General features: G+C 35.8%; 1 protein-coding gene across 1 annotated transcript in view; it reads right to left on the reverse strand.

Moving 5' to 3' along the window:
* LOC138321767 (uncharacterized) overlaps window positions 1–17,893 on the reverse strand; it is a 40,049-nt gene that overhangs the window by 11,079 nt on the left and 11,077 nt on the right. Inside the window, exons 2-12 of the mRNA XM_069265713.1 lie at window positions 15,471–15,580; window positions 13,173–13,287; window positions 12,548–12,624; window positions 11,696–11,787; window positions 10,691–10,744; window positions 10,163–10,241; window positions 8,868–8,946; window positions 7,462–7,582; window positions 5,318–5,400; window positions 1,126–1,189; window positions 222–359 (exon numbers count right to left, since the gene is read on the reverse strand). Of these exons, the coding sequence (XP_069121814.1) occupies window positions 222–359; window positions 1,126–1,189; window positions 5,318–5,400; window positions 7,462–7,582; window positions 8,868–8,946; window positions 10,163–10,241; window positions 10,691–10,744; window positions 11,696–11,787; window positions 12,548–12,624; window positions 13,173–13,287; window positions 15,471–15,580 (1,012 nt within the window). The remainder of the gene's footprint in view (window positions 1–221; window positions 360–1,125; window positions 1,190–5,317; window positions 5,401–7,461; window positions 7,583–8,867; window positions 8,947–10,162; window positions 10,242–10,690; window positions 10,745–11,695; window positions 11,788–12,547; window positions 12,625–13,172; window positions 13,288–15,470; window positions 15,581–17,893) is intronic.

The following is a 17,893-nucleotide window of genomic DNA, read 5'->3' on the forward strand; positions in this document are numbered from 1 at the left end:
GATGAAATAAGTTTACTTTAAACCAACTTTCTTTCATGATCATGAATTTCGTGACCCAAGTAATTTCGTGAAAGTTTATCTCCACAAATTAATATCTACATCATTTATATTGATAGGAATTTCCATTCATTTTTTAGATCTGTGAATGTTAATATCCGCTAACTTTTAGTAACTACAAAAGAAAGTTGATTTACAGTAAAGTTCTTAGATAAATATCCTACCCTCTTCTGATATTCTGCTACCACACAGCAGAAGTCCTCAAAGTTGTACTGGTCCTTAGAACTCCTGTTCCTATGGTTACGTAGCCAGTCAAGGTGGAGGATCTGTCCACCCATACAGCTCTTGTAGGCCAAGCATATCTTTACAGAATACAAGGATTGATGAAGATTGAAGCTTTTAATGCATTAAAAATAATCAAATTAATATCAAGTCGTTTCAAAATTCAAAATTTATTATTCAAATTTTAGGACAAACAATCTCCACTTTCATGTTTACTTAAAACTCCTGTTGATTTTCAAATTTTGAAAAGACACTTGCAAAAGCTCACGTCTTTTCAAAATTTGAAAAATAAACTAATCCAAGCTTGATAAACAAGTCACTTGTAGGGGAACATCTCTATATTTATTGCTTGTCGGTTAAATGGATTGTCTGTTTAACAGCAGGTTCATGAAGCTATGTCTAATATCTTGTAAGGGGATCACTATTATAAAAACATTCTTATTATCAATGTGAATAGTTGGGCTAAGGAAGGCTGAAGTCGGTAAAAATAGTGTTAATATATCTAGTATAATTTCTTAAGAAATAGAAAAATAAAATTTTCCATCAAATCGCTCTGTATGCGAAGAAATCAATTCATATTATAGAAATCCTAAAAGTCTGGGTAGCTATGTCTGTATGGCATTTCCACACAGCCTTGTTTCCAAAGAGTTAAGCAAATATATTTTTAGTACTGTGCTAAATTTACACAGGGCTTTGCCATAATTTCATTGGTCTAAACTGGACAAGTTAAGTAAAAATCGACTGTCATTTTGATATGCAATTTTACTTTTCTAAGGAAATATTTATACAAAATTATGATCCTATCACTGATATAAGGAGAATAAATCTTTGTAAAGCAATACTCACATCTTTAGCGGAGATAAAACCTGATTCTGTACTGTCCATGGAGTTGAATGCCTCTCTCATATGTCTATAGAAACAATAAACCAGATAGTTGCAGAACTTCAGTATTATCATTCTTCTTTCAGTAGTTATCTAGGATTTGAGACAAAATACAAATATACCCAACTTCAAATCCAGATTTTATTTTACCACTTATAATGTTTCTCAGCCACAGATTGGTTATTTAAGAAAGACAATTCTTTTTTTCTGAACAAAAGTATTTGTTTTAAGAGAACAGCAATTATTATTAAGTATAGGTTTAACAGTATTTAATTCTTATGGAATAAATACAATCAACATTTACCTTTTAATTGCATGTATTCGGATCTGAGCTGATCTTTTATTTTATTTCCGTACTTATCAGACTACCCAGTACTTTTGAGTGTAAATGCAGATGTAAATGTTCTGGAGTGTTCATCAATATCTGATATGTATGTACACCAAAGTTAGTCCTACAGTAGCACATATTAAAATCCAGATACTGTTGATAAACATACAATAAATCATTTCAGAGATAGTATAGCTTTTGCAAACAAGATGCCCATTGAGTCTCAATCTATCGAAGATTCCGTAGGCGACATGCTGATTGGCTAATCATAGGGGTCATGCTGAGGTGACCCAGAACGGGATGTTGTTAGATCTTGTATTGGAGTTTAACGTAGAGTATCGTAGTGGAGCAGAATTACAAGTCTAATTTTAATTAGATTGATTGAGACTTTATCACTCATCTACAGCGCTTATGGCAAACAACCACCTTTTAAAGAGAATTTAGCTTTCACAATTTCTTTCCCTTATTAGGATACTATTCATCATGCTAATGGAGGTAAATCAAAATTTCAGACAACACTTAATTGGTACCACTTTCATTTGGCATAACAATCTAAATAGATCTTTACTGGTCACCCTCCTGCCCAAAAGAATTTTTTTTACAAAATTATTTCCCTTCATCCTATCCTCTATAATGCTTTTAACCAAATACACTTTGTGACAAGTAGCAATTTAAATTAATTCCCCTATTTTCTTCTATTGGGCCACGCCCTTCTGGCCCCAGACTCACCATTTATGCAAAACCTGATCATCTTTAACCAAGGATATTTCTGACAAATTTTGGTGTAAATCCATCAAACACTTTATGAGTAGTAGCAATCTAAAGGAATTTCAGGACTATTTCTCCTATTGAGACCTGCCCCTCCAGTCACACAGGTAAGGTCAGATTCATCATTAATACAAAATCTGATCTGCTTCCCCAAAAAGATATGGACGTTTCTGACCAAAGTTGGTTAAAATCTTTAGAGCAATTTATGAGTAGTAGTGATTGAAAGGAAATGTTGACAGACAGACGATAGATGCTGCACTGTGGTTTAAGATACAATATTGTTGAATTTGAATCCTTTCTGAGTGGCTATTTACTTGACCCCGACAGCCATTGTTGATGGTAAAACCCATTGTCTGTATAAATAATATCAAACATCAGTTCCTGTGTTCCAAGAGTTACAGTGTCTGGCAAAAGATTGTTGAGCTCTGCTAAACCTGTGGATTACAGACAACCCGGATTATCATGGTAATGATTATCTGTAAAGAAATAGTGATATTTGTAATCATGTTTGTGATATCTGAAATCAAGTTTGTGATATTTGTAATCATGTTTGTGATATTTGTAATAATGTTTGTATATTTATAATAATAGACAGGTTAATTAGCAACCTTTCGTATATATGTAGATGGGGAATCCCCTGAATTTAGCCTGTATTACGTCATCATTTTATGCCTCGTACTTGCTACATGTATCTATGACGTTAGCAGATAATGTCAACATGCATGTCTACGTGAAGTCTACATGTACCCGTACACATAAGGTTGCTTAACCTCTCTATTGTTTATGATATCTGAAATCATGGTAATGATAATCTAATTATATGTCTGACAATGAAATGAATTAGGGCTTTTCACCAAATGGTGAAAAAAGACCTATTGTTTTCGTTAATATAATTGTAAAGGTGAAAAATGTTATAATTATGTATTTAGTGAGAAATAATCATGTATATCATTGTGGTTTTTTTCCATTCTCGTTAAGGTCATAGTGTTGTGAACCAATCTGTATTTGTAATGTATCTTCATCAGGGCCTGTATCGCTCACCTGGTATGATAAACTAAGCAATGATATAAGTACAGACAAAGTTTGTTTCCTCATGATTGGGGTGTAAGAGCCAAAATTGATATAAACTATGATCCCCTTCCCCAAGGATTCCTTTCAGACCTTTTATGCCACATTTCATTTTATGACTAGTAGAAATTTAAAGGAAATATTGACAGACGAACAATGCCCAATAACATAATTAAATAAAGCACATCGGCCTTTCCAGCCAGGTGAGCTAATAAAAGCATATCTGTCAACGCTCCCGGACTCTCAGGGAGTCTCTACCGGTTACTTTGTTTTGTTCTATATACAGCATATACATATTAAAGTATATACACGTGTACATTTTCAATTATTTTCAAGAAATTTAACAGTATTGAGAGCAATGACAAGTGTATATATATACACATGGATTGTTGGTCATTGTCTGTCAATATCTGAGTAACATGTGGTCTATTATAACATGTTACTTTTGCCACCATTGGAGAGAATTTATATAGGCTTTGCCTGTTATCTAAACCATTTGACTTGAAACATCTTTGTCAATAAAATTTGTTGAAATGAACAAGGGCTCATCCTACAAATTGCACAGGTGTGCCTTACCTGTGTTTCCTGGCTCACTTTATCGTAACAAGTTGCTGGAATTTCTACATATACTTGACAAAATTTATTTAAGCGACATTAGTTAGCATAAATTGAAATTTCTTCCGAGCCAAGTGGAAAATGTTTGTCAATATTAAAAAAAGTTTTAATGCTACTGGACTGACATTACCGGAAATGGTTCATGAATAAAGAGTTGAAATTAGTCTACAAGATATCTGATAGGCGCATATTCTCAGGAAAAGACTCATTACATACCATATTATCTAAATTTATAAATGTTTTGCAACACCTAGTGAAATACAATCTTAGCGGTTTTGTTGTCGTCAAAAATACGAAACTTAAAGCTGACTATGCATGGCGCAGTCATGTGACTATCACCTGATGAAGCAGTCTGCTTCGCTAAAAATGGCTTATTACTGCCATCGATTGAAAGTAGAGTTCTTTGGCACATCGTCGGATCGTAGTTTATCTAAACATTAAAGATGCTCCACCGCTGACAAATGTTGTTTTTTTTTCACTATAAAAACAGGAGCAGACGATTTAGTATTTTTCTCCAGTTACAAAAGTTACTTACTTTACACCATTACCAACATTGAAAAGTTTGAGCTTCTAATTTTACTTCAAGTTAAAAACATGACAAATAATTAATTGCATCCTGAAAAAATTCCGTGACACTATATCCTATATGGAATGAAGTACTGATTGCACATGCACCAAAGGCGAAATAAACTATTTTATATTATTTTTTGTGTTAATTAGGCATATATGTACACGATTAAATACCGATTATTGTTCAAATGATTAACATCATTTATGCTCTGTCGGCGGTGGAGCATCTTTAACAGACTGAAATATTTCAGTAGAGTTATGAAATTGGTTTGGTTAACGTAAACTTTACAATGTAACAGCCATAATGATTCAGAAGGAAATTGAAAGTGAAAATAGAAAAGTACCGGTACAAACGAAACATATATTTTTTGATGACACATGGATCCAATTGTTTCAATATTTTGCAGTCACAATATGAATTTATTATCAGAACCTTCTGTCCTTTTCTTTCTACTCTTGATTAATAACACAAATGCTGTTTTTTCATGTTAAAAACCTTTGATGTTAAAGATACGACTTTTTAACTTATAGAATATAAATTCATTAAATATTGAAATGTTTCCATCCAATGTTATTTTCCAAAGATAAACAGTGTTTATGCGAAGACATCACAAGTAATAATGATAAGCGCTGCGTAGCGCCTCAGTTTGACTATTGAAAATTTTGCTCACTCGCTTTCTCCCGCATTGCAATTCCCGAAAGTTGACAGGTATGAAAAAGACAATAGAAGAGAGAAGTGTTAGTTATATGTGTACAGTATATGAGGACAATGTAGATTATTTGTGGGAATAAACAGATGATACTTACAGTAAAGTCGTCCCCACCTTAAGGTAACCATACAATACTGGCTGTACACCATCCTCAACAATTAGATCCTCAACCTTCAATCCCTGGGAATAGACAACAGATTAATGAGTTGGTTAATTATCAGTAACATCCTAAGGTCAATTTTGGACTGCCTCTCCTTTGTATACCGGTACTTATTTTAACAGATTAATGAGTTGTTTATTATCAACAGCTAAGGCAAAAAAAAAGTCTGTTTAGGGTTACCTGACCGACCCTAATTTTTTTATCCCCGACCCTAATTTTTCCCCCCACTTTTCTACAAAAAAATTTAATTAAAAGTCGGGATTCGATCTCAGACTCCGGTTCCGGTCATTACTTTAGAGTGAAAGACACTAAAAAAAAACCCAAAACAAACTACTTATTTTTTTTGCCAATGTAACCATTAACAGACATATTTTTTTAGCCTAAAGTAAATTATGGATTGCCTCCCCTTTGTATAATACTGTAAACATACCGATACCTATTTTAGTGCAGTCAAGTTTCAGCACAAATGTGAAAGCCTGTTAACTACGATTTATTAGCATGGTTTCATTTTTGGGTAATTCAATGGTTCAATCCCTGAAATACCCTTTTAAAAAATTAGCAATGTATATGAATTAGCGCTTCAAAGACGGCAAGAAAAATCCTAAAATTAAACTTAAGTAAAACATGCTTATAAAGAACACATGATTATAACGTATTAATTTTCATTCCCCAACAGGGTCATTATGATATATCTGCAATATGTATATAACAAATTTTGCTTTTAAAAGTAATTCTGCTGGTCCCTGAGATTCGTTTGACCTGTGTTTTACTGTACATTTACAGCATGTTGTGTGGTTAGCATGTGAGTTTTGGAAGACCGCAGCATGTCTTGTAGATATTGTACTGATGATTTCTGTTAAAGACACCGTACAGTACAAAAGACCCAGTCACTATATGATACCAGGCAAGTCATCCTACTTTCTTTCTGCTGAATGTTTCACAGTACAGGCACCATTTTTATAGACTTAATTGTCTCAGCCAGGGACTGACCCCAGAGAAATCATAAATAACAAGCTAATAAAACAAGTCCACCACTGTGTGTCTCATACAATCTTACTACCTTCTTAGCTTTTTTTCAAATGGAGGTCAAAGGTCAAAGTATAATGTACATTTAGGGAAGTGCTTATTTATAATTATTCAATTTGCATGCATAAAACTTTAACAGTGTTATTATTTTTAAGAACAATACACTTTCAGACTTTTAACAGCAAAGTTCATACAAGTACAAAATATTGTGGGTTCGTGATCAAGTGACCTTCGCGTTATTAGTATAAATTTCATCCTCATGTAAATTTCCACATCTACAGTAGGACACAGTGGCAATGTCAAAGTATGCTACTGTAGCGGGATTGGACTGGGTCGATCATCGGTGACCAGGTAGCTCAGTCGGTAGAGCTCTCGGCTAGTGTTCTGAGGGTCCTGGGTTCGAATCACGGTCTGGTCGCTACATTTTCTCCTCTCCTGTTAGAGAATTGGCGCCCAACTAAATAACCCACGGTGGTGGTGTTTGGAAGGGTCTCGCGATCGTATGTCTTTGAGGGGGAAGACTTCAAGAAAGGAGGGAGGAGTGTAGCAGGATTGGACTGGGTCAATCATCAGTGACCAGGTAGATCAGTCCGTAGAGCACTCAGCTACTGTTCGGAAGAACCCGGGTTAGAATCCAGGGCCGCTACATTTTCTTCTCTCCTGTTACACTACAAACCATCTCATCTTATCCAGTATAGTTTCAGTATTAGCTTACCTTATCCAGTACAGTTTCAGTAACAGCCTACCTTATCCAGTATAGTTTCAGTATTAGCTTACCTTATCCAGTACAGTTTCAGTAACAGCCTACCTTATCCAGTACAGTTTCAGTAACAGCCTACCTTATCCAGTACAGTTTCAGTAACAGCATACCTTAACCAGTACAGTTTCAGTAACAGCCTACCTTATCCAGTACAGTTTCAGTAACAGCCTACTTATCCAGTACAGTTTCAGAAACAGCCTACCTTATCCAGTACAATTTCAGAAACAGCCTTCTTTATCCAGTACAGTTTCAGTAACAGCCTACTTTATCCAGTACAGTTTCAGTATTAGCTTACCTTATCCAGCACTGTTTGGGTACATTTGAGAGCAGTATCCAGTTCTGTGAAGACAGGTATACTGTTCCTCTCCACCAAGTCTATGAGGATTTGTCTGGCTCGGAGCAGATCCATCACCTCGCTGTGATATCACAAAAACCAACAACATATTAAATTCATCAAAGCTGAGAACGTTTGCAAAATAATTTTTATATCTAGCTAATAAGTGAAAATACAATATGTAAAAATAAATTTGAGGTCCAATCTATTCTAAATTCTTATAAATGCAACCAACAAAGATTTGTAAAGACCAAGCACTCTACCCATAAATAAAGATGTAAATCGGACCAGCTCATTTTAATTGGTCGGGTCCCCAATGATGTTTCACAACAAATATGGAATGAAATCCCAGTAGTAAGGATTTATAAATCTAAAATTAGAGCATTGAGTCCCCTAGGGGGTTGGATCCAGGCTCAATTTAATATCAAATAATTGTCCGTGCCGCCGGAATGATTAAGTTCATTCACATCAAATAATGATGAAATCCATCCAAGGATGTAAGGGAGGAGTAGGATTTTCAACAAAGTGCTAAGATCATATAAGAAAATTTTGCCCATCTGGGTGCCCCACCCCTCAGCACCCTAAGGGGTTGGACCGACGCTCGAATTACAACTCATATGATTAAATAATGTTTTAAACTAAAATATAGACCTGAAAATATCCAGGATTGGACGCACGCTCATTTATAGAAAATATAGAGTGAGGTCCGTCCCATAAATCACACCAAAGGATGAAGGAGGAGTAGGATTTTCAAAAGCTAAAAATAAGAAAATTTGCCCTTTTGGGGCCCCCACCCCTCAGCCCCTAGGGGTCGGACCAGGCTCATTTTTATATCAAAATATGATTGTCCATTCTCACATGATGTTTCAAACCAAATATGGATGAAATCCATCCCGAGGATGAAGGAGGAGTAGAATTTTTAAAGCTAAAATTAAGAAAATTTTGCCCTTTTGTGGCCCCCGCGCCCTCTGACCCTAGGGGTCGGACCAGGCCTCATTATATAAAATATAATTGTCCTTCCCTAATGGAAGTTTCACACCAAATATGGATGAAATCCATCCAAGGATGAAGGAGGAGTAGGATTTTAAAAGCTAAAATTAAGAAAATTTGCCCTTTTGAGCCCTGCCCCTCTGACCCTAGGGGTCGGACCAAGATCTCATTTATATAAAATGGCCAATGATTGTCCTTCCCCAATGAAGTTTCACTACAACAAATTTGTCTTGGAATCCTAAATGGCTAAAAAAAATGGACAAAAAAAAAAAACCCAAAAACAAAACAAAACAAGACAAAAACCCAAACATTCCCATTTTATGAGAAGATGCAGACTGATTGTTTCAAGAGAAAGAATTTAGAAACAATCTACTCACCACTTAGAAACCTCCTCTCCGCAGATCTTTGTGTTCTTGTCATATTCATGTATAATGGCAATCACCTGTCGATTGGTGGCTGAAAAATTCAAGAAAATAATTTTTTAAACTCAGGCTGATTTTGATGTTTTAGATGCTTGGATGTGAATACGTTATAGAACTTTAATAATTAAAGTGAGTAGCCTGGCAATGAAAACCAGTCTAAATCTGTTAATTGGCCTTGCAAAAGTCATTATATATCAAGACGATGGGCAAGCTCTGCTGACGTTGTCCAGTTTTGACCATTGAAATTATGGAAAGGCCCCGTGTAACTTTAGCACAGTTCAAAAAATAAATCCTGAAAGCGAGGCTGCATGGGAAAATCAACATGGACATAGCCAGCTGGGAGGCACGTTAGGATTCCTATATATTTCTTCAAATGCAGAGCGATTTTGATAGGAAATTTTATTTTTCTATTTCATAAGAAATTATACTGGATATATCAACACCATTTTTACCTACTTTAGCCTTTCTATGCCTGACTATTCACTTTAAACAGAATTAATCTTATATCACGGGCTATATATATGTATGATAAATTATTTGTCTTTATCACAAAACTAGCCCGTTCAGCCATGCCATACGACCATGTGATAAATATCATAAGGCATATATGTGTAATAACACTATTGTGATGTCAAGTCAAGTAATAAAGATGACATGACCAAACTATTACGTTGGAAGATTGTCTCGGTAGATGGAAACGTCGAATCCAAACCTGATTTCACCATTCTTATAAGAAATGAAATTGAAAGTTTAGCCTATATTTCTATTCATGTAAGATACCCTATTTCTCAAGTCAATCATCATCGCTAACATTTGTGTATATTTGTATATTTTGTAAAGTGTAACAGGATCACTTGTATGGACAATGACTAATTCTTTGATGATACAAAGAATGTATTTCTGTTCAAGAAATATTTGAAGTATTTAACAAATTTAGGTTCATTCTATCCAGGTTTTTGTTATATGAAATATAGTCTGTCTTTGCATATCACAGAGTTATCTGCCATTGCGGGTAGGTATTGAATGTAACGTCATGTATTTATGAGCGTAATGTCATTATTTTCAGAGAAAATGATGCGAGTTTTCCTCACAAAATAATGACGTCACAATGGATACCTACCCGCAAGGGAACTAACTCTGTAATATCGAAAGATGGAACAGGAGAACAGCCGCAGCCATGTGATCAGTTTGATGTATTAGGGGTATTTAAGGGGGTTTCAGATAAAAGGGTTATATTACATTTATCTTACCAACAAGGTAGGCTGTCTCTATCATAGAAACAATAGCTCTCGTCTGGTTATCAATCACAAAAAATAAAATATCCGCATTCTGTAAAGAAATGGCAATACATGTAAGATAAACTGACTCATAGAAAGTACATGATATCCTCTAAAATCATGATTACAAGTAACTACCGATACTACTGATATTGCCGATACTCTAAAACTTGTTTTAACAACCTCCTCCATATAAAGACCATCTTCTTGATAAAACCATTTGCTTGGAGTCTCAAATGGTCATTCTCCATAAGGCCTGCATTTCTCAAAGGAAATGTGAGTACAAAATGATTATATAAGTGCACAATTTTGACATACCAGTATTTAACATAGGGAGGCAATATAACTTTTGACCTAAGTCGGTGCGTTTTCTTTTGTTGAGAAATCGGGGCAAGATTTGGCTCTGAAGGTGTTTATAGTCAGGTTGGACAGGTGAAGACTTTTTTTTTCAACAGAAATTGGCATAATTATAGGAAGAAAATAATCATAACCAAAAATCACCTGCTTTGCCCGAGCTTCTAGTTCCACTAATTCTTCTCTCCAACTCTGAACTTGCTGCAACAGAGAATAAACCACATATCAATAATCTATGAACCATTTGCTTTAAGATGCTCCACCGCTGACAAATGGTATTTTTTCACTATCAAAAACAAGAGCAGACGATTTAGTATTTTTCTTCGGGTAAAAAAGTTACTTACTTTACATCATTACCACCATTAACAAGTTTGAGCTTCTAATTTAAGTTAAAACTATGAAAAATAATTAATTGCATCCCGAAAAAATTCTTTGGCATTATATCTTATATGGAATGAAGTAATGATTGCGCATGCACCAAAGGCGAAATAAATTATTTTATGTTACTTTTTGTGTTAATTAGGCATATATATACACGATTAAACACCAATTATTAATCAAATGATGAATATCATTTATGATCTGTCGGCCGTGGAGCATCTTTTAGAGATATAGTTGTTTAAAAGTAAAGTCCTGTAAAATGGTACAAACTAATTAGTAGGATACAAGCTGAAAGTTGATTTTGAAATATGTGTGTATCAACCAGTACTCACAGTCAGATTTTTACCAATTACTAGTTATTGTAATACAAGGGGGAATAACTCTTATTAAAATGCTGCATCAGACGGATCATGAATGTAGCAATTTACAAGTTTGAAGTGTTGTTTGTACATTGAACATTCTATAAAATCTACAAGAAAAAAGAATTATCTAAATAACTAGATTCTTTCCTGTAAACCAATTTTCCTTCATGTGCGATTTACTTTCACAAATTTTTGGTCCAATTAGATTCATTTATCTCCACATATTATTATCTTCAGCAGTTATATTGAATGGAATTTGTATTCAATCTTTAAAAATATGAGAGTGTTAATCTTCATGAAGTTCTTCTGAAATGGAAATTGTGAAAATAACTATCCATGAAAGAAAGTTAGTTTATCGTACAGAAAAACTCACATTTTTACAAATTAATTTTCTGATAAAACAACTTACAGGATTATAAAAAGTGATGCCATGCTTTTTGAAGAATGGAATTGCTTCATCCTGCCGCCAACTCGTAGGGTTGCAGGACCCTCCGAGGAACACTTTAACAACAAAATGTATAAGATTTTCAATGTAATTATAATCAAATCTGTTCCCTGACGAATCTGTATGGATTTTCAGTTGTCCGCATTATCAGTATCCAAATTATCAAGGAAACACTGTATATATGTTAATACATACACACAAGTCAGTTACAGAAACCGTACTAACGAAAAAAGCTCCAAAAGTTAATCTTGTAAAATAAGTCATACTCAGGGGCTACTCTGTAGGACTGTTTCAGAATGGCATGTACCATATTCAACCTAATAAGTACCCAGGGTGCTTGAAAAATTTAAATAAATAAGGAGGCGCTTTCTAGAATCAAATGTGGAGGAGCCTTTCATATAACAAAGTAAGCAATAAATCATTTTACAAAGGAAATCAATAAAGAAATCCAGTTTTCATATTTTTAGCTTGAATGAAATCAAGGTGCAATTGAGGCCTAAAAAAAGGGGGGAGGGGCGCTTATTGGGTCGAATACAGTATACACATTGAGACCATAGCCTAAAGTCATTGTACAGGTCCAGGATGTGATTGGGCAAAAACAATCACATGTATGTACCTAGTTATGACTTATTTTCATCGAGATAGCTTGAGATTAACTCATTCACTCCTGAAGCTACCTTAAAGCTCTTCTGTTATAAAAGCTTGAACAGTTCATTATGAATTTCAGGGGTGTATGTTAGAGGTGAAATAGTAATTGGGGAGGACATGACAAAAACAGTGGTGTTAACTGTGTATATGTCCAGACAGATTCCTTACCTCTATGTTGCCATCTTTTACAGGGACTTGATGATGACCTCTCTCTATACATCGACCGAGGCTTAGGGGTGATAGGTCTGAAAAAAAAGATTGGTATTCAATCAAGAAGAGCAAAATCATTCTCTATTCATCATAACATGTAAGTTTTATTGCTTTCATAAAATGTGATTTTAATTACCCCCGTCAGGGCCATCTTGATTTTGTCCTTTATGACTTGGATACTAATTAAATATGTTTTACGGATGGAAGCTAACGAGGTATGTTTGGTAACATTCTTGTCCTGTCTTGAATTAGGACTTGATTTTGGACAAAAGGGCAAAACTAGAATTCGGAAAATGTCCTTCCATTCTTTAGTAATTATACTAGGAAATAACTGTTTGGTTATCACAGTTATTTGGACATTTTACACATGAAAGTATACTGGTGTATATATATACAGGCACAATTTCCTAACCTGCAATTGACCAGAAATTCACATGAAATATGACCTGAATTATGTCAAGAAGTCTTGAACAGACCTTGACATCAAGAAAGTTTTGACCAGATTCTCTGGCCAATTTTAGGTCAGTATTTCGAGACCTATAATCGATGTAAGGAAATTTTGCCCGAGTAGGACAGTACTTACTTCCTGAGGTAGTATGATCTGAGCTCAGACACTAGGACACAGAATTCTCCAAACGTAACGTTATCATCTTCACATGGGCTACCATACTCCACAGCGCACTGTACCATCTCATACACTAAATACAACAAAGGAATGCAATACTTTTTATGGTCAATACAATTGTCAAACAAACTGAACTCTTTCACCCCTAAAAACACATTTGAACTCTGCTTATTCAAAGGCTGGGGCAGTGTATGATCATTTTTCAGGGGTGAATCAGTTAACAAGAGGCTCATGGGCCTTAACGGTCTAATGGTCATCTGACTAATAGCACAATACAATGTAGTTGTTTAAAGATTTTAGCATATTTGACCTCTGTGACCTTGAATGAAGATCAAGGTCATTCATTTGAACAAACTTGGTAGCCCTTCATCCCAGCATGTCACAGGCCCAATATCAGGTTTCTAGGCCTCCTAGTTATTCTCAAGAAGTCGTTTAAAGATTGTAACCTATTTGACCCCTGTGACCTTCAATGAAGGTCAAGGTCATTCATTTGAACAGAATTGGTAGCCCTTCATCTCAGCATGCTGCAGGAAAAATATGAGTATCCCGCGCATTTTGGTTCTTGAGAAGAAGTCGTTTAAAGATTTTAGCCTATATGACCTTTGTGACCTTGAATGAAGACCAATGTCATTCATTTGAACAAACTTAGTAGCCCTTCATCCCAGCATGCTGCAGGCCCAATATGAGTATCCTGGGCCTTTTGGTTCTTGAGAAGTAGTCATTTAAAGATTTAAGCCTATTTGACCCCTGTGACCTTCAATGAAGATAAGGTCATTCATTTGAACAAAATTGGTAGCCCTTCATCTCAGCATGCTGCAGGCAAAATATGAGTATCCCGGGCATTTCGGTTCTTGAGAAGAAGTCGTTTAAAGATTTTAGCCTATATGACCTCTGTGACCTTGAGTGAAGATCAATGTCATTCATTTGCACAAACTTAGTAGCCCTTCATCCCAGCATGCTGCAGGCCCAATATCAATATCCTGGGCCTTTTGGTTCTTGAGAAGTAGTCATTTAAAGATTTAAGCCTATTTGACCCCTGTGACCTTCAATGAAGATCAAGGTCATTCATTTGAACAAACTTGGAAGCCCTTCATCCCAGCATGTCATAGGCCAAATATCAGGTCTCTAGACCTCCTAGTTATTCTGAAGAAGTCGTTTAAAATATTTTCACCAATTTGACCCCTGTGACCTTGAATGAAGGTCAAGGTCATTCACTTGAACAAATTGGTAACCCTTCATCCCAGCATGCTACAGGACAAATATTAGTACCCTGAACCTTCTGGGTCTTGAGAAGAAGTCGTTTAAAATGTTAGCCTTTTTGACCTCTGTGACCTTGAATGAAGGTCAAAGTAATTCATTTGAACAAACTTGGTAGCCCTTTATCCCAGCATGCTACAGGCCAAATATCAGTACCCTGGGCCTTTAGGTTATTGAGAAGAAGTCGTTTGAATGAAAAGTTTACGCATGGTGAACGGCGACGGACGGTGCATGATGACAATAGGTCATCCTGACCCTTCGGGTCAGATGACCTAATAAATGCAATGTTCTGATAACAACTCTTTATGGGCTGCCCTTCTTTTTAAAGCCAATGTCATTAGTGGAACTGATGAAATTTTTAAAATGTGTTTTTCAAAATGGTGCCTGTGGTGTCCATCTTGGATTTCTGACTGAACACTAATACATGTAGTAGTCATGGTCAAATAAGTGTCATTTCAGGAAAGTTTCAGCTGCTCAGTTCAACTAGTCGACCATGAGAGTAAGTTGGAAATAGGTTTTGTTAAAAGAAGCATGTCCATGACTATGAAGTCATGTGACAAAATAGTCATCAAAGCCGCCACATCAACAATATTTCAGGGCAGAAAAATTACAACACTTTCTTTCACTTCTATTACATCCCTGCTAACAATTCTCGGTTATATTGCGCCATTGGGATCAGAAAAAATGTGTTTTTCAAGATGGCAGATGTGATAGCCATCAATATTTAGCCATGAGGATTATCTCCAAGCATTATTCTAGGCAGATTTCAGCTTAATCCCACATGGGTAACTTCAAGAAGTTTCAAATTTGAAATGGCAGATAATGCATGACCAGTAAATAATGGATGCTGACAGATGAAGAATGATGGCTAGCGGTCATCTTGACCCTGTGCTTGGTCAAAAGACATGAACTCTGGAAGTGTCTTAGTAATCTCCATTTTTTTTTACCAAAAAAAGATAATATGAAAAAGCTCGCATGCCAAACAACATCGATACATACCCTGTGAGTTGGATGGAAATAGGTTGAGCGAGTTGAAGGCTTCACGGAGATGACAGGTAGGCAGTCTGTTCTCACAAGAGGCATACTGGTTGTATACTGAGAGTAAATCCCTGTTAACAGAAGAGACAAACTGATTGTATACTGAGAGTAAATCCATGTAAACACAAGAGACATACTGGTTGTATACTGAGAGTAAATCCCTGTTAACAGAAGAGACAAACTGATTGTATACTGAGAGTAAATCCTTCTAAATACACGAGACATACTGATTGCATACTGAGAGTAAATCCCTCTAAATACAAGAGGCATACTGGTTGTATAAGGAGAGTAAATCTATGTAAAAACAAAAGACAAACTGATTGTATACTGAGAGTAAATCCTTCTAAATACAAGAGACAAACTGATTGTATACTGAGAGTAAATCCCTCTAAATACAAGAGGCATACTGGTTGTATAAGGAGAGTAAATCTATGTAAAAACAAGAGACATACTGATTGTATACTGAGAGTAAATCCATGTAAATACACTGATTGTATACTGAGAGTAATCCCTGAAAACACAAGAGACATACTGATTGTATACTGAGAGTAATCCATGTAAACACAAGAGACATATATATACTGATTGTATACTGAGAGTAAAACCCTGAAAACACAAGAGACATACTGATTATTTACTGAGAGTAAGTCCCTATACACACAAAATATATCTTGATTGTATACTGAGCGTAAATCCCTGTACACACAAGAGACATACTGATTGTATACTGCTAGTAAACCCATGTAAACACAAGAGACATACTGATTGTATACTGAGAGTAAATCCCTGTACACACAAGAGACATACTGATTGTATACTGCTAGTAAATCCATGTAAACACAAGAGACATACTGATTGTATACTGAGAGTAAATACCTGTTAACACAAGAGACATACTGATTGTATACTGCGAGTAAATCCATGTAAACACAAGAGACATACTGATTGTATACTGTGAGTAAATCAATGTAAACACAAGATTTTTTGATTTTGACTTTTATGGAAAATTTTCTATTTATAGTTTCATGATATATGACATTTTAAAACTGTTTCAAACAAAGGAATGTTCATTCTATAAATTAAACTTGTTACAATTAATGTTCAGTGTTATTAATGATATTGTAATTATACATGTAGGTTGAAATTTGGCCAATATCTGATGACCTGCTAGAAGCAGGTTAGTGCAAGTATACATGTTCGTACACTGGGTTGTTTTCCAAGACAAGTCTTGATAAAGGCAAAGGGTCACGTTATGGTCTTCATTAACAATTTTCCCCTCATAATTGTCAACAAAAGACTATTTTTTGATATGTTATAGCTATTAAGGCTACGGCAGTCACTTAGGGTGAGATTATATAGGACAATTGACTCTTAGGTCGCAAATTTACATAAATTATACATTGACAGTGAATTTTTTAACCTTGTTATATTTTTGACGCAAACATGTAAGCTCTGTGAACTAAATCTTGTCAATCCAAATTATCCATATATGACTATTCAGTTTCCACCAAAGTCTGTATTTAGATGTATGCAGTAATATACAAAGAAACCTGCCTTAGCGACCACCTATGTATGAAGACCACCTGCTTATTGAGACCACTTTCTTAGGGTCCCAAATGATGATTTATAACACAATTTGACCTGTGTATAAAGTGGCTATAGAGGCCACTTTTTTCTTGTCCCTTGGGTGGCCTTATAGATGATTTGACAGTAACTGGAATATGTCCAAGCCTAGAAATATTCAATTGTGTACCTCTATCATGGAGAGTAAATTATGTGTGTTAAAATATATTAGCTGACACCATTATGGCTTAGATTCATAAATAATGCAGGCTGTGACTTCTTCTTGTTCAAAAATAAAAAAAATAATTTAATTGGAAATAAAACTCACTTACTTCATTCTTATACAAATGAATGAAACTTTAAAATCATAATTACCATGTATAGGCAGCAGTTGTTTTAGAAGCGTAGAAATATAGGAAGGGGAAGGGAGGCTGAGGGGAGGAGGAAGGGGAAGAGGGGAGGGGAGGAAGAGGAGAAGAGGAGGGAGGAGGGGAGAGAGGAGGGTGGGAGAGTGGGAGGGAGGATAGGGAGGGAAGGAAGGGGAGAGGAGGAGGGAGGAGGGGAGAGAGGAGGGTGGGAGAGTGGGAGGGAGGATAGGGAGGGAAGGAAGGGGAGAGGAGGAGGGAGGAGGGGGGAGAGGGGGAGGGGAAGAGGAGGGGGAGAAGGGGGAGGGAGGGGAGGAGGAGGGGAGGGGAGGAAGGGGGAGGGGGCGAGGAGGAGGGGGCGAGGAGGAGGGGGCGTATTTATGTCTTACAGTTGTTTCTGGTTTTCAATTAATATTATCATTAAGTTATAATTACTTAAACTTTTTAAGTCCTACA

Source organism: Argopecten irradians, chromosome 4 (genome assembly GCF_041381155.1).
Source record: "Argopecten irradians isolate NY chromosome 4, Ai_NY, whole genome shotgun sequence".
Lineage (NCBI taxonomy): Eukaryota > Metazoa > Mollusca > Bivalvia > Pectinida > Pectinidae > Argopecten > Argopecten irradians.